This window comes from Phodopus roborovskii, unplaced genomic scaffold (assembly GCF_943737965.1).
Source record: "Phodopus roborovskii unplaced genomic scaffold, PHOROB, whole genome shotgun sequence".
In the NCBI taxonomy this organism is placed as follows: Eukaryota; Metazoa; Chordata; class Mammalia; order Rodentia; family Cricetidae; genus Phodopus; species Phodopus roborovskii.
The window spans coordinates 4,701,853-4,719,844 of record NW_026126576.1 but is presented as its reverse complement, the minus strand read 5'-3'; the positions used below and the strand labels follow the sequence as shown (position 1 = coordinate 4,719,844).

Sequence of the window (17,992 nt, the reverse complement as noted above, 5' to 3'; positions counted from 1 at the left end):
TTATTGCTTTCCATTGTAGAAGCTTTCTTCCTTTTTTTTTCTTTCCCTTCTCCCTTCTCCCCCTCCCCTATTTGGGGGTCAGGGCTGTGGTGGTGAACACCTTTAATCCCAGGACTTGGGAGGCAGAGCAGGCGATCTCTGTGAGCTCGAGGCCAGCTTGGTCTACACGAGCTAATTCCAGGACAGCCTCCAAAGCCACAGAGAAACCCTGTCTGGAAAAATCAAAATAAACAAAACAAAAAAGAGAAAAAAAAAAAAAAAAAAACAGGGCCTTGTGCATGCTAGGCAAGTGTCCTACCCTGAGTTACACCCCCACCTTCAAGTAGCACTATATTTAATATAGTTTCCAAATCTTCAGAATGAGATCAGGAAGACATGCCAGACTCCTTCCTAAATGTACAAAGTCATAAAGGAAACACACATGCTGAAAAACATTCACTCATTCAATACATATATAATAAGAACAATGTAGGCATTGTTGTGGTCCTACCTGTCTGGACCTGTCCTGCCATCTTTGCTTTTGTTTTCTTAATATTTTAGCCTTAAATCATCTTAATATCCATCAACTAAAATGAGTTTAGACACTCACAAAATCTCCAATGAAAAAAGTGAGATGCACACAAGTCAACATCCCATCCCAAGCTATGTAGATCAAAGGCCATGGCAGACTAGCTCTTGTTTGACTTGGGTTGATACAATCCAATTCTGGGTATTATATTAGGGGTTCCTACTTCAGTAGACAGTTTCCTGGTGGCAACATTAGCTAGTGTTTACGTATGAACTGAGTGTTTATCATGTATCAAGTATTTAATGTACAATTCTTCAGTCATTCCTCAGAACATTACAAACAAGGAGAGTCACCTCTTATTCCCTTAACACAAATGGACTGATAAGGTGTATAGAGTTATACTCTATTAGACAATGATGGCGCTAGAATTTAAATTTAATTTTGAGGGGTTGGAGAAATGGCTCCCTGTTAAGAGTAGAGTCCTCTTGCAGAGGACTAAGTTTGTTTCCCAACAACCACATCAGGCTGCTCACATCGGCCTATAGTTCAGTTTCAGGGAATCTGATGCCATCTTTTGGCCTCCTCTAAGACTGCACTCATGGGCACGTACCCACAAATGTACACACACACACACACACACACACACAGTTAAATTGGGGGAGGGTTATTTTGTTTTGAGACAGGGCCTCTCTGTATAACTGTCCTGGAATTCACTCTGTAGACCAGGCTGGTGTTGAACTCAGAGATCTGCCTGCTTCTGCCTCCCAAGTGCTGGAATTAAAGACATGTGCCATCATCATCTGGCCAGGACAAATATTTCTTTTCTTTTCTGTTTTTGGTTTTTCGAGACAGGATTTCTCTGTATTGCTTTGGAGGCTGTCCTGGAACTAGCTCTGTAGACCAAGCTGGCCTCGAACTCAGAGATCCTCTAGCTTCTGCCTCCTGAGTGCTGGACTAAAGGCATGCGCCACCCACACCCAGTCAGGAAAAATATTTCTAACAGCCCAAAAACTTTGAAGCATTTCAATTACTTTTGTATGTGCTGTAGCCAACAAGTCAAGCACAAGTTTGCTAACACAAGAAGGGATTATGAAGAGCACATTTTCTTCAAACTCTGTTCATTCTTCCTTGGACAGAGAAAATACTAAACAACAAATAACTTATGATGACATTATTATAAGCAAGGTAAAATTTTTAATGATTTTTTTAAAAAATAAACTATGCTACTTATTAAATACTTTCCTAGTTATACATACTTAAGACACACTTTTAGGCTTAACATATAAAGAAAAACATACATAACAATTCAAAAGTAATATCAAGCAACACACATATTTAAAGCTTTTGGTTAAAAAAAAAAAAAAAAAAGGTAAAACCAGAGATGTCATTTAAAAAGACAACACAGTCATTTCACCTTGATACTTGTTTCCCATTTTACTCATTGTGATTCTGTCTTTGGACTATTCTTTTTTTTTTTTTTTTTTTTTTTAATGCATTTCTTTGCAAACAAAAAGTACAACAACAAAACATCATTTTTCAATAAAAGAAAAATGCATTCAGGGACTCCTTAGGAGCTCTGAACAACAGACACACTTTTCCAATGACAACACAAACATGTCAATTCAGTGAAGCAAAAACTGCACCTGATTCTCACATGCTCACACATGAGATTTATGTTGAAGACTCAAGAGAATATTTCCAGTTTTGACCTGTGAAAAACAAAAACTAGAACAAAGCTCTCTCTTTTGTCCAAAAGTCTTGTCAGCGTTAGATGGCAGCAGGGCTGCTGTGAAATGACCTAAGAGTTAACCATGCATAATTCTTCAACTCCCAGTTACAGCAGAAGTTGGCGTCTCTTGTAAAAGGCATGCAATGCATATGCATGAGGATGTTCAGGTGTGAACTTTTAAAAATGTCTGAAAGGGTCTCATCATAGAAGATTGGATTGATCTAAGGTCTACATAGAATTCTCTTCTGCCTACACTGGGGTCCACTAAAGCCCAGGTTCCTGTACTACCCAGAAATACATATCATAGGCAGTCAGGGGAAGGCAAATATGAAAAAATAGCAAGAAACAAAAGAGTAAGAAGAGCATATCCACTCTGTTAAATAACACCATTACACTCACAGTGAATTTCTGAATTTGAACAAGAAATGATGTCCAACTTGGCTCATCAAACATATGGCATTTATCCTTTATGAGTAAATACCAAGTAACATTTACTATAATTCTACATTTGTGTCACAGGTGTCCTGTTTGCAGGGCAGGCTATAATGATCTTTAACTTACTGAGTCGATATTTTATGATCAATTGCATAACTTTTTGTTTGAGACAGAACATATTCTCTCCCTCTCCCTCTGGTGTATCTGTGTGTGTGATTTGTATTTGAGAAAGGGCCATGTAGCCTTGGCTGGTCTGTAGACCAGACTCCCTGTCTCCCAAGTGCTTGGATTAAAGGCAAGTGCCAAGCTTCAGTGTTTCTAAAATTTTAAAAATTATATGTATGGGTATTTTGTCTGCAGGTAAGAAGCCACAAATGGTATTGGATCCCCCTGGAACTGGAGTTACAAATGATGGTAGGCCACCATATAGGTGTTAGAAATTAAATTCTGGTCCTCTAGAAAGATGGCTCTGAACCACTGAGCCATCTCTCAAGTCCCCTCCTCCCATTTTTAAATTTTTTTCTGAGAAAGGTCTGGATGATCTGGCACTCATCATGTAGTCCTGGCTGGCCTCTAACTCACAGCCATCTTCCTAAACAGTGGGATTACAAATGTGAGCCACCATTCCTAGAGCTATCACTGTGAAATGTGATTTGGTTATGCATGGTTTGGTTTGCTGGTTTCTTTTTGCTTCTGGACACTACAAATGCAATGCTAGAAATTATGGCCAGCCTCTGGGAGTGTATAAATACCCATTGCAGAAGCAAACAGGGAAAGTATAGACGGTTGACAGCAGAACACTGAACAGGAGATCCAAATGTCATGAGTGTTGTGACCCAAATGCTAAAATGCAATTGTTAAAGTCGAGCAGACACTAAAATTGATTTTTGTAAACAGGCCTTGTTCAATTATTGGCATTTTCATGTAAGCCACATATTTTCAGATTTATGTTGGAAATAAACATCAAGGAGTGATGTCAGCCTTTCTACTAACCCTGCCATTGAAACCTCATTTGTGACATGTGCAAAAGCATGGTCATCACTTGCTATTAGGAAGCACTTGGACATTCTCCACAGAAGTTCATAGTTACATCTGTGAAGCAGATTTTCCTTAAGTGAAATGAGAAGAGATAGAAAGCAGGAGAGGGGAGAAGTTGTAGAATGAGATTGTCCCCAATAGGCTTATATATCTGCCTGCTTAGTCCCCAGTGTCCTTGTTGAAGGAGGGGTATCACTGGGAGTGGGCTTTGAGGTTTCCAAAGCCCACACCAGGGCCCATCTCTCTTCCTGCCTGCTGCCAGAGGGTCAGGATGTCAAGCTCTTCTGTAGCCCTATTCCTGTCTGCTTCCTGACATGGTGATAATGGACTAACCCTCTAAATGTAGGCAAGCCACCAATTGAATGCTTTTGTTGTTGTTGTTTGTTTTGTGAGATAGGGTTTTTTTTTTTTTTTTTTCTCTCTTTTTCTTTTTCTTTTTCTTTTTTTTTTTTGCCTTTGGAGGCTGCCCTGGAACTAACTCTTGTAGACCAGGCTGGTCTCAAACTCACAGAGATTCTCCTGCCTTTGTCTCCAGAGTGCTGGGACTAGAGGCATGCACCACAGCTGCCCGGCTAGATAATTTTTTTATGAGAGCTGCCTTGGCCAAGGTGTCTCTTCACAGCAGTAGAACTGTGACTAAAGACAAAAGGGAAGGGGAGATGGAAGAAAAGAGCAGATCTGAAGGAGATGAGAGAGCCAGCCTTGGCTGCCTCAGGTAAGGATTCGGTGTGGCCTGAGGAGCTAAAAGGCTGTCTGTAACTTCCTACCACAGACCACATGTTTTAGTAAGGCTCTTGAATTTCAAAGGTGTTGGCCATGAGATACCAAATGCAGAGAAAGCCCTGCCTTGTAATAATATCTTAGCACAGAAAATAATTACTATTTTTAGGTATAAGCAGTTGGAAAAGAAAATTTTTCTTAAATTCACCACTAAACACCAACATTTTACAACACAGAATTCCACAGTGGAGGGAAAATCACATTCGTTTTTAAAGTGTCACATGATTCTTCTAGAGTGTTTTAAAATTCTGTCATTGGTCTTTACTGTCAACAGGGTTATGGATTCAGTAGGCATCAAACAGATGGGTGTTGTGAGTAGACCTGGCTTCATAAAGCCAAAGGCATTGCTGTACTTTATATTCAAAGGCTTCTCCGAACCATTGCAAAAGTTTCACTGGATGCTCTGAACAGACAAAAAGTAAGACTGGGCTGCAAGTCGTTCTTTATGGGTACATTCTGGCCCCATCACTAAAAGCTACTTTGTGGGTATTTACCGCACATCCCACATGCCCACAGCCAGAAAGACCCAAAATAAGATGTCATGTCTGCTGTGAGGACACAAAACAACAGTGAAAATGAGAGTAATATATCACAGGGTGGTTTCCCTAACAACGGGAGGCTGTAGGCCAGAGGGGAGAACAGCTGTACCTTAGCATTTCAGCTTTATATCCATGACTACCATAACCGTGTCACTACCCAACTGCCTTTGCAGCACTGAGGTTTCCTGCTATCTCCTCAGGGTGAGAGCCATTCCTGCTGATAACCTACTGGGTTCTGACATATGGGCTACACACTATATTAATAAAAATAATGCTTATTATTTTCCGCTTTCAGATTGTTTTGTGTATAGCATGAAGAAGGCTCAGGATTTTATTTTCATTTGTTTTTCCTCCCTGGAAAATAGGATTCATCTTACACAAATGTGTATTTTATAGAAATGTACTTATACCAAGTATATTCCTTTTTCTGTGTTACGCTTTCCTCTTTTACTTCAGGGAGATGATATAGGCCCCTCTTAGTTCCCTGGACTTCAGGAGGCATCAAAAGGGTTATTTATGCAAAAGTTATTTGAGATAAATAAAGCATTATGCAAAATGTCCCTACCTTGATACCAACCTTAAGAGCAACAAGGGATTAAATCAGATCCCCTCTTGGGGATAGAATAAGAACTTCCTCTACTGTCGCTAGGTGATAGAATTGCAAGGCTTCTAAGCTAAGAGCTGATTAACCACTGTGAAAAAAAAAAGTAGAGACCCGAGGCTGGTAGAAATTTGAATTTTCTTCCCATTGAAATTATCTGAAATATTTACTTTGAGCAAATTAAATCTGAAACTGGATATGGGTGTGGTGGCACACACCTGTAAATCCAGTAATTACTGGAAGTGGAGGCAGGCAGGTTGTGAAATCTTGTCATAAGAATACAAAACAAAACAAAGGCTGGGAGATAGCTCAGTGGTTAAGAGCACTTGCTGCTCTTGCAGGAAACCCAAGCTCAGTGCCCAGCACCTATGTCAGGAGGCTCACAACTTGTAATTCAAGCTCAAGGGGGTATAATAACTTCCTCTTCTGGTATCCACAGGCACCTGCATGTACATGCCGGTACAGATGCATATATACACAGACACACAGTTAAAAATACAATTAAAACATCAACGAAAAAGCCAAACAAACATCTGAAGTTGTCCTTTGATTTCCACCCATTGCCCAGAAAGTCCAGTCAAGTGCTCTTGTCCGTGGAGAAACACAAAATCACACCATACCGCTTTGCTAGAGAGATCCCTTGGGCTTTCTCTCAGAAGCTTTTGTTGCATAGAAATTTCTCATGATTGCACTCTCCTTGGAGCTCAGCAATCCTTCTGAGATGTACTCTCAGACGCATGCTTCATCTTGAAATGCTGCCCAATTAGTTGGTCTGAAAGCCTCTTCCAGACACAGCAGTTCTGTAATTATCTTGTCTGGCTTTTAGTCTCCTACATGAAATCTTAGCAGAGAGGCTGGTCTTTACTGAGATCACACATTTTAAAGGTGTTACAATGGAAATACAGAAGTCAGGGAAGTCTCAATGAATCTGGAAGGAAATACATTAAAATGGTGACAGCCTTTTCAAGCAGTTGGTAGGATTAAGTCTAAACTAATCTTGATTCTCTCCAAGTTTGATGGTTTCATAACATACATTATTTTTTAATTTTAAAAGACATTTTATTTTATGTGTAAGTATGTTCAGCCTGCATGTATATCTGTGCACACTTTTTATGAGCCTACTGCCTGTGGAGGATAGAAGAGGGCATTGGATCCCCTGGAACTGGAGTTTCAGATGGTTGTGAGCCATTATGTGGGTGCTGGAAATGAAATCCAGGTTCTCTGGAAAAATAGTGCTCTTAACTGTCAAGCCATCTCTCCAGTTCCTATTGTTATTTTACTTTTTGATTATGCATTGGTGTTTTGCCTACATGTATGCCTGAGTGAGGGTGTCAGAATCCTTGGAACTAGAGAGTTATAGACAGTTGTGAACTGCCATATAAGTGCTGGGAATTGAACCTGGATCCCCAAGGAGACTAGCCAGTGCTCTTAACTGCTGAGCCATCTCTCCAGCCCCTTATTGTTTTTGATTCTTTGGTTGGTTTTTGTTTTTCAAGACAGGGTTTCTCTGTGTAGCCCTGGCTGTTCTAGAACTCACTGGTTTTGAACACACGGAGCTCTGCCTGCCTCTGCCTCCCAAGTGCTGGGATTAAAGGCATGCACCACCACCGAACAGGCCCCTATTGTTTTTTTTTTTTTTTTTTTTAATATTACATTTCTTTATCTGTGGGTGTGAATGTGGGCACACATGGAAGTCAGATGATAACTTGGTGGAGTTAATCCTTTTCCATCTAGGGAATTGGACACAGGCCATCAGGCATGGTAGCAGATGCTTTTACCACTGAACCACCCTACCAGCCCCAACATGTATTACTTTTTAACAGGGTGCGAGAGAGCAAGCTACATAGCAAGATTCTCAATACCAGATAATTATGATCCTACATACACCAACGACGACGACAACATCTCATATTTGAGGGCTAGAAAAAGTTCCCTTTTCTCTCTCAACCCACTGGGACAATGTAAAATTCATGATAATAACTTAAAGAAAAGATAAATAGCATTTTAAAAAAAATAAAGAAAAGCACATTCCCTTTTAGGGATAACTGACTCAGCAAAATGTAACCAGGCATTTGAAACTCAACAGTCATAGAGCACCATTAAATATTCACACACACAAGTATCTGGACAGCATAATGATCCATGTCCTTAGTCACAGACACCAAGCAGACTCAGAGCAAGATGGACACTCAGCTCATTGAGTTGGGGCCCACATGGATGATGACATGCTTCTCGTAAGCCCTTCTCATTGTTTTCTCAATCTGCTTCAGAAAAACCTGGGGAATCCGTCCACACAGTGTGTGCACTGTCTCCAAAAACTTCAGCTGGAGAGGGTAGTACATGGATTGAAAAAGATTGTCTTGAAAGGGAAACTGCAAGATGATAAAAAGAAAGAAAAAGTTTGTTATTCAAGTGCTGTTTAAAACACAAATTACTCTTGCTAAAACACTTACTAAGCTCTACAGAAGGCTGAGAGTTCAGTGATTGCAAGTTAATGTATTGACAATGAGCTTTCTTTCGATATTCTAAGCACCAGGCTAGGGATGTGGCTCACTTACTTAGCACTCCAAAGTCCTGAGTTTGATCTACAGCATAGAGTTGGGCATGGAAGGGAGAAGGGGAGGCCAAATGTCAATGATAATCTTGAGGGTTTTTTGTTTGTTTGTTTTTCAAGACAGGGTTTCTCTGTGTAGCTCTGGCTGTCCTGGAACTCACTCTGTAGACCAGGCTGGCCTCAAACTCACAGAGATCCACCTGCCTCTGCCTCCCAAGTGCTGGGATCAAGGGCATGCCCCACCACCGGCCATCTAATTTTGAGATTTTTAAGTTCATTCAGTATTGGACAATTGAAAGTCTGTCTTGTTTAATGTCTCTTATTTTCCCATGGAACATATGAATGAGAAGTATTTTCCAAAATAAACCTTTTGGTCTACTTAGAAACTAGCATGTGGCAAGCTTCATCACTATCCTGTTGAAAGAGAAAGGGCAGCTGGTAGATCAAGTCAGAGTTTAACTCTTGCCAACGAGAAGCCTAAGGAGAAAAGAGTGAAGGGCAGAAAGGTTAAGGAGCAGGACACACTCTAGCCCCAGAGCACAGTGCATGGGGCTGGACCTGCTTTCCTAGGACACGTCTTTCAGTCGTTCAATGTCATCAGAAACATTGCCTCAGCATGTGGATCAATAAGGTGATGAGGTAACACCGGCTCAGGCTTGGGACACCATTGCTTTCCTCACAGCCCTCAGCCAGCCAATCAAACGTCCCATGGATTCTATTGCTACAGAATTCTCCCTACCTTCCCACTTCCACACAAACTCCCACTAGCTAAGCTCTACCCCATATGGCTGCTATCAACCTCAAACAGCCCTGTTGCCTCCCTCTTGCAAGTCTGCAATTAGTTGACACAAGCCACCTTCAATCCCAGCTGACACTTTCCTGCCCAGAATTCCCACTGCAGTCTGCCTCTTGCTTCAAAGGCTCCCGGTGAGCTGGAGCAAGCCCTGCTGTATCTTCTCCTCTTCCCATTATTTCTCCATGATGGTTGAGGTGAATTAGCCTCATGTGCTCTGGGCACACCGCCTTCACTCCCATCTTGGAGAGTTTTCTGATTACATCTTCTGGTTGGCAGGATCTTCCCCATGAATGCCTCCATATGACTGAGTTTTAAGCTGGCATGGGCCTTCCCATGCTGAAACATCCCTCGGTAGCCGGGTCTCTACACCCACCACCCTGTTCCTCACAGAACTTCAACACCTTTCACTTCTGATTGGCTCTTTCTTTCTGTTTGTTATGGGAAACTTTTATATTCTCTGGCTTTCTCTACTAGAACAGAGATTCTTGACCATAGAGCATGGACTCTATTGCTAGCTTCCAAATTTGGACAACTGGAATTATTTCTCAGTAAGTTAGGCTTTGTAAATGACTGTTGAAAGAATTGCTGAAAAACATCTGCCTGGTGACCTTTTGGAGGGTCATGATGAGAGCTGTTATATCCATCCATCCATCCCTCACACAAACACCTAAACACAGGGTTAAGCTGTGTACCTATGAGAGAGAAAGAAAGACAGCAAGCTAGGGAAAGAAATAGATGTCAAACGTTTGCCATTAAAATGTCTACATACTGACTACAACTGTCAGGTGTGTGATTAAAGGTTATTATTTTGTTAATCCTCATAACTGCCTCATTAGGAAGTTTTATTTATATAAAAGTATTTATTAACACTTTTAAAAAGTGTGTGTGTGTGTACATGTACATATGCTCACATTGGCCAGAAGAGGTTGTTGGACCCCCCTGGAGCTAGAGTTATATAGGTGGTCGTGAGCCACCTGACATGGATGCTAGGAATAGAACTTGAGTCTTGTGGAAGAGCAACACTGCAACACTCTTTTTTTTTTTTTTTAAATACAGGTTTTCTCTGTGTAGCTCTGGCTGCCCTGGAACTAGCTCTTGTAAACCAGGCTGGTCTCGAACTCACAGAGATCTGCCTGCCTCTGCCTCCCGAGTGCTGGGATCAAAGGTGTGAGCCACTACGGCCCAGCTGAGCAAAAACGCTTAACCACTGAGCCATTTCTCCAGCCTCTGGAAGGTAACATTATTATCTTCGTTTTATGATGAGGCAATCAACTAAAGCTCAGTAAGGTAATACTAGTTAATGACTAAACAGAGAGTGATTGGACTGGGGTTTGAGCCCAGGTCTGCCCAGGCAAAAAGCTAGCTCTCATCCTTTACTTTATGATGACAACACCATGGCCCTGTAGAAAAAGGTGGGCATAGGGGAATACAGCTTTACAATGGAGTGTCTTCACTCTCGTGCTGATCTGGAGTTGCTGACTGCCCTGATGGAAATGCCTGAATGAAAACTGTCTTCTGAGGCCAAACTGCAGAACTCCATGGAGTGATTATACACAACTGTTTAAGAAAGCAAAGTCATTTGGCTGCCTTTCTGATCCCCTGTGAGAACAAACCAGATGAGTCATAACTCAGCCACAATTGCTCAATTCCAAAGCAGGGCCAGAACACAAGGGAAAGGGCAGCGCTCCAGCGAGTCCACACCGACACACGCCTTCCTGACTTCACCCATGCTGGGGATGGGATTCCCCTTGAGGCAGTGTTTGAGTAACCAAGTGTGGGAATGTCACTGAGTGCATAACAGATTGTGTAATTTAATCACTTGCCCTTTGAAAACTAAACAGCAGGAACAGGAGAAGAGGTACTCGCTTAGATGCATGTCAAGTGATACCCTGTGGGGAGGATAAGGCTGGGATTTCCAGAACCTGAATTCTTTAGCAAAATGCTCATCTTCATACACACAGGGATGTATTGCAGCTGGGGGATAGCTCAGTGAGTCACAAAGATGAATTACAAGCAGGTAGATGGCTCAGTGGGTAAAGAGCTTGACACAAAGTGTGACATCCTGTGTCTGGATCCCCAGAACCCAGGAAAAGCCTGGCATGATAGCATGTAGCATATAGCCACAATCCCTGTGCTCTTACAGTAGGATGGGACACAGAAATGGGGGAATCCCTAGAATTCCTAAGGACCAGCTAGCCTGGCACACAAACCTCAAAGAGACCCTGCCTCCACAAGGCAGAAGCTGAACAGACAGAGCTGTGGCATGTGCATATCTGAATGCTGGCACTAGGTTCCCAGGCTTTTAAGAAGAAATAAAAAATATTTAATAATGTCTCTATGAGGGTTGGGGGGGTTGACAGTTTTTGTCAGGGGAGGGGTACACAGAAAATCCTTTTGGCATTGTGGACCCTACCATCATAACTACTAACCTCTGCTGTTGGAGTGCCAATGCGGCCAGTGCCAGTACATGAATAAAAAAGGCACTCTGTTCTCCCATGACTTTGTTTGCAAATGCTGAAACACAAATCTAAGGATTCGTTATGTTGAAAATTTTGCAGATCTCTGCTCTATGCCTTGGACTGACAGTTTAAGGAGGGCACGCCTCACAAGTACCTGCTCCTGGTTTCCTCCCAGCAATCTCAGTCTCAAGGTAAAAGGTAATGGGCAACAAAGAACTTCCCAAATTCACATAATCCTGAACTGCTCCTTCACAGGTGTCTACCAGTCTCTTCAAGGATGAGAGAGTGGCCCAACTATATGCAGTTAAACTCCCTCCCACGCCAACACCGGACATAATATCATCCCTTATCCATGGGGTATCATTCCTACATACTTGGTGGATACCTGAAACCATGATGAGTACTGACGCTGCAGACTGGATACCCTGTGGCTACTACAGTACCAGTGGGTGGGTAATCTATACAGTGTGGATACAGGTACAAAGAGATGACTCACATCCCTGCAGGACAGAGCAGGATGACATCAAATTTCATTGTGTTCCTGGGAACAGCACACAATTCACAACTTGTGAAGCATGAAATTCTGAAATTTTCCATGACCATTTGGGTCATGGTCACACAAGGTGACTGAAACCATGCATGCAAAGTAAAACCATGGGATGGGAGCTCTGTCTGCCATATGTGACCTTTGAGAGCAACCACATGTAGCTACAGGGCTTGCCTGGCAGGCCTTGTGGGAGGGGCTGTTCTTTCAGGGTCAGTTTCCCAGAGGGATCAATATGGGCAAGGCCTCAGGCCTTCCGCACTGCGCAGCCATACCCACATGCAGACCTAAATGCCTAGCCTGGGTGCGCACTTCCAGAGGCCTCCCTGTTGGGGTACCTTGGCTGAGGCACTTTCCTCAGAATTCAGAATTTTATTGTTCCTAACATTATCCTCTAGCTCCCCATTCCTGGCTCATGGTCCATACGGTACAGGAGAGTTTTCCTCAGGGCTTCTTGGCTATGAGAGGGTTCCAACCATCTAGGCTGCCTCCACACACCCCTCACATATCCCCTTTCATGGTAAAAATGGCAGGCACCTCTTTTTGTTTGCACTGTTAAGTCAATAAAGGCCTGGTGGACTGGGGATATGACTCAGTCGGCAAAGGGCTTGCTATGCAAGCTTAAAGATGTGAGTTTGATCCCAGCACCTATACAAAACCTGTGCGTATTGGCGTACACCTGTAACCTCAGGACTGGGGAGGTGCAGCCAGAGGATATCTGGGTTTACTAGACAGAACAGTGAGCTCTAGGTTATACCTCAAAATATGAAGTAGAGCGACTGGAGAAATGGCTTAGTATTTAAGGGCAGTGGGAACATGGGCTGAATTCCCAGTATCCACATGGCGTCTCACAGCCTTCTCCAGTTCCAGGAGATCTAAACCCTCTTCTGTCCTCCAAGGGTACCAGTCCCACATGCGGTGCATGAATACAGTCAAAACACCATACGCATAAAATAAAAACAATAAAATGAGGTAGAAAGTGAATAAGGAAAATATCCAGTGTCAACCTCTGCTCTCCAAATGCACATTCACCCACATTCACCTGCAACAGACGCAAACATGTACACACACATACACACAAAGAAAATAAAAAGAACCAATTGCTGCTTTCAGTGTGGTAACTTCTCATTGGTCAGCTTGAGACATGATTGCTTAAGAGCTTGGAGCTGGTAACCAGGCAACATGCTTAGCTTGAAGTAAATAAAACAATGTCAGTTTTGTTTCGGTCTCCTTATCCTGAACTCTCATGTCATAGGACAGCAAAAGGCACAGGAGTTCTCTCTGGGAGTACTTGACCTTCCAAGTCCACACGGACCGTAGCATTTGAAGCACTGCATGCAGGCAAGCATGTGCCTGTTTTGAAGAGCACACTTACATCCCGGATGGCTTCATAGAGGGCACGGAAAGTGGGTTGCTTATCGTCATGGTAGACGCCACGGTTGCCATGCAGCACAGACACACCTTCCCGCTCAGCCTCTTTGCAGTTGCTTCCATACATGCAGTGGTCAGGACGGTAGTTCCACTGGCAGGGGAACACATAGAGACACTCTGGTGGCAGAGGAAGAGATACAACTACAGTCAGTGCCAGCTGTCACCTGCATGTCTGGAGCTTAAAACTCAACATTTATAAATCACACACTATGCACAACTTCAATGTTTAGGAGTGTGGCTACGAGTCCAAGATCAAATATGCCACACTTGCTTAAATTCTGAGATCAGCGGTGGAAGGGGCACCCACTAGTGATGACATAGGAAGGCCTAACAATATCTAAAACAAAGAGTTAAACCAGGGCATCGAATAGCCTAGTGCCTTAGTTTGCTTCTCTGTTGCTGTGATAAATACCATGACCAAAACCAACCCGGAGAGGAAAGGGTTTATTTCACATCAACTTCCAGGTAACTCTATCACCAAGGGAAGTCGGAGCAGAAACTCAAGGCAGGAACCTGGCTGCAGGCCTGGCTTGGCTCCCATGGCTTGCCTGGTTTGCTTTCCTATATAATGCTGGACCACTTGCATTACATAGGTGGCATCCCCACAGTGTGCAGGGGCCCTCCCACATCAAGCGTTAATCTAGAAAATGTCTCACAGATGTGCCTACAGGCCAACATGATGGAACTAATTCCTCAACTGTGGCTTTTCCATAGGTAACTCTAACGTGTGTCATACTGACAAAAACTAACCAGCACACTTAAGTCTGATCACCAGCTTCTCACTCATGATCAGTGAAGTTTATAATCAGTCACTTCACGTCTCTATACCTCAGTCTGATCATTATAAAACGATTCTGATTCTGATCATTAAAAATTTAAAATACACCAGGCTGACGATGGAGAAGTTGTATAACATTCATGAAGCCATAGGTTCAATTCCTAGAAGCTCAAGGGGAAAAAAATGAAATATATATATATAGCAAATGTAACAGAGTGCCAAGCACACAGGACTGCTCAAGAGTATTAGCGATGACTCACTTCTCTGGAAAGGTTTTGTGACATGGACAGACTCACAAAATAGGAGTTGAGATTAAAATAAAAACAACCAAAATCTAGAACTTCTAGTGAAGCTCTACCTCCTAACAGTACCAAATCCTTCCAGAACATGTTGGGATTAACCATCCAAACAAATGAGCTGAGAGGGAGCATTTTATGTTCAATCCATGACCAGCACACAGTACACCTGTGATCAGTGTTTATGACAACGGTCCCTAGACAGGCAGGATCGTTCCTTACAATTTTGTGGGTCACAGATTTCTTTGAGAATCTAATGGAAGCGTCAGACCCTGAGTATGGAAAAGTACAACTGGTGGGAAAACACAGACCTAAAAGAACATTTGTTTATAAGTTCAAGGTTTTGCATGTCTCCTAAACACCAGCTATGTACCCCAGCTGCCAAACCTCAAATATGAAACAGAACTCAGAAGAAATTCAACTCACACCTTGACAAAATTTCCTGGGGCAAAATAAATAAATAAATACATTTGCAAAATATTGTAATGTAATCTAGGAAGGATCTGTCCCCTGTGTCACTGCAGGACAGTGGTGTCCTATTTTGACAATTTCATTCAAATGCAGGCTTTAGTCAGGATGCAATTCTGACAGAAACAGAAGCTTGGAAGAATACTCCAGGAAGAAAATGGTCTGATTATGTTAAATTCTTAGAAATCAGAATGTGTTCTAGAAGATAAGTCACCTTGGTTTTGTTGGAGAGATCTCTTCAGTGGGGAAGGACAGTAGAGGAGGAGCTGCCATAAATACATTGGCCTGAAATAGTCAGGACATAGAAATCTGTGTTGGATTGCAGATAACTAAGTAGCTCATAAAATCTAAGATGAGGCTGAGTTGGAGCCAGAAGTGGGGCAGTTCCCAGGTTCTGGGGGTGGGAACTAATTGATGTCAGGTTTTTATCCCTGCTGCCTGAGTGAACCAGCCACGGATTCTGCTCTTGGGTTTGCAAGATTTAGAAACCAGGGAATGGTTGGTCTGACTGGTTTAGCAGGGAATCACTAGAAGGCAGGGCTCTTGGACCTGTGAGATCGGGAAAGAGTTATTCCATCCAGCAATGGAGGCACCATTACCAAAAGAAAGGGCAACCAACAGTAGGAAGATTAAAAAACAGACGTGGATTAGGGGATAGCTTGGTTTGCAAAGTGCTCGCTGTATGAGCATGCGGGTCTGATTTGATCCCCAGAACTCATGTAAAAATAGCCAAGCATGGTTTGCATTCTGAAGCAGAGAAAGCAGATCCTGTCCCCCAAACCAAGGTGTATAGTGCCTGAAAACAATACCCATGATTGCCCTGGGGCCTCTACACATATTACACATGTGTACACGTGCACATATGCACCTCCCCATGTACATCTACCTATACCCCACACATCCTCCAAATACTTAGATGTTTCTGTTTATTCACAGGTTAACTCTGTAAATTTGAACTGTCCATCTTATGACCAGGAAGAGGAGTAGCAGATGGGCTAGGCGAGCATTGCTGAGAGGCTGAAGACAGGCTACACAATGAGACCCTGTCCAAAAATAATAAGTAAAAACAAATAAAAACATGAAAATTCAAGACACCCTTTCTTGAAGCCCTTGGGCTTTGCTATTTTCTCTCTCAATGTTACATTAAAAGAGTCCTTAACTGGTTCTCTGTTGGTGCTATTCCTTATTGATACATGCCAAGAGTCCACACAGTGCCAGGGCTCCCTTGTAGCTCTGACAATACAGATCCAGTTGGTGCTGAAGATCACAGAATGTTTGTGCCTGATCATTTTAACCTCACAGAAAGATGAGCTTGCCACTCAATTTCTCCCATCTACCAAAAGAATGGAGGCTTCTGCACCAGGATAACTGTTTGGTTGTTGTGGTGGTGCACACCTGTAATCCCAGCACTCGGGAGGGAGAGACAGGACTGGGATCTGACAGCCAGTGTGTGTGTGGGAGATACTTATTTTCTCTGTGTGAGAGTGTGTATGTGCACACACATGCTGGATGAATGGAGGAGAGAATGAATGGATGAGCGAACTCTATGCATCTTTCTGTCCCTACTTCCCTTTGCCCTCAGTTCCCTTGCTGTGATTTTGTTTCCCTTCCATTTATATCACTCTGTTTTCTTAATTCTACACATTCAACCAAACAACACTCCTGAGGCTTTGTACTGAAACAACAAAAGCCAAAAGCATAAAGCATGCATTCTCAAATAGACCGTACAATATTTGTTCCTGTCTCTTGTGTTTTATTTACTTAAGTCAGGGATCATGAGCTTCCCAGTTCACCGTGCCCAGAACAGCGCTAATGTGAACTGAGCCAATCACCCCGCACACACTACTCAGTACTTCCTGAGGCCGGGTGCTTCTTTGTGGTGTTCATTAATATAGCCATACAGCCTAGACCAGGGCTGTGGGGTCCTGGGAAGGATAGGAGTAAGGACCTACAATGAGGCCATCAAAGAGTGTGTGTGACTATGGGCCCTGATACCTGTGTCCTCTGGAGATCTCCTGACTTCCTAGTATCTCACACCCAACTCCTGGTCCGGCTATGTACATTCCAGTGGCAGGCTGGCTCTTCTCTCTCTCTGAGAGAATTACACTTCTGCTCTTTTGGGATGCTCTGCCCTGACAGCCACACCTGACTCGCTTCCCTTTGCAGTATTTTCTGAAAATTTGTCCAAAGTGGCAGCAGACCTATGCAGTGAGTGTGGAAAACTTTGCTCCCCTGGCCCCTTGCCACCAGACCAAGGTTGGTCTCGGCTATTTCTCTCCCACTTGAATTAGGAACTCTAAGAAAACCATTGTTGGTTTGGGGGGTGGGGTGCAAGCCTTTAATTTCTGTACTTAGGAGGCAGAGGCAGGCAGATCTCTGTGAGTTTGAGGCCAGCCTGGTCTACAGAGCTAGTTCCAGGATTAACCAGGTCTATGTAGAGAAACGCTGTCTCTAAAAACAAAAAACAAAACAAACAAAAAAAGAAAATCATCCTTATTTACCATGGCCTCTTCTGGTTTTATTGACTGACAATCAGACTGACCTGGGCAAACAGAGAATTCTGTCAGAGACACTGGAATCTTGTAAGAAAATATGTCAGACCCAGTAGTACTCTGAAGACTCAAGAAATCATTGCAGTCCTTAGCATCATCCCAAAGACATCCCCCAGAAAGCTTGGCATCATCTGATCCACATGGGCATCTCTGCCCTTTGTAGCTGGTCTGAGTGGAGTTCTGATGCCTGAGATGGAAGCCCATTCATTCCACAGAGTTCCCTTGAGTTTTGGTCAGGTTTGCTCTCTCTACTAAACTCTGCCCATGACTCAAACTCACCTGTCAAGATATGAGCTCAGGGTCTGAAGAGATGACTCAGCTGGTATAGTGCTTGTCTAGCAAGCATTAAGACCTGAGTTCGATTCCCAGCACCCATGTAAAGGCCAGGTACAGCAGCATATACCTGCAATTCTAGGGCTGGGGAAATGGAGACAGGGCGATGATTCTTAACAGTTTGACAGACAACTAGTCTAGCCAAACAGCA

The 17,992-nt window shown here is 43.0% G+C and overlaps 1 protein-coding gene across 1 annotated transcript in view; it reads right to left on the bottom strand.

Moving 5' to 3' along the window:
- Positions 1 to 7,655: 7,655 nt before the first annotated feature.
- The window catches only part of Gxylt2 (glucoside xylosyltransferase 2), a 76,004-nt gene continuing 65,667 nt past the window's right edge, over positions 7,656 to 17,992 (bottom strand). Inside the window, exons 6-7 of the mRNA XM_051203473.1 lie at positions 13,359 to 13,531; positions 7,656 to 8,002 (exon numbers count right to left, since the gene is read on the bottom strand). Of these exons, the coding sequence (XP_051059430.1) occupies positions 7,820 to 8,002; positions 13,359 to 13,531 (356 nt within the window). The 3' untranslated portion in view covers positions 7,656 to 7,819. The remainder of the gene's footprint in view (positions 8,003 to 13,358; positions 13,532 to 17,992) is intronic.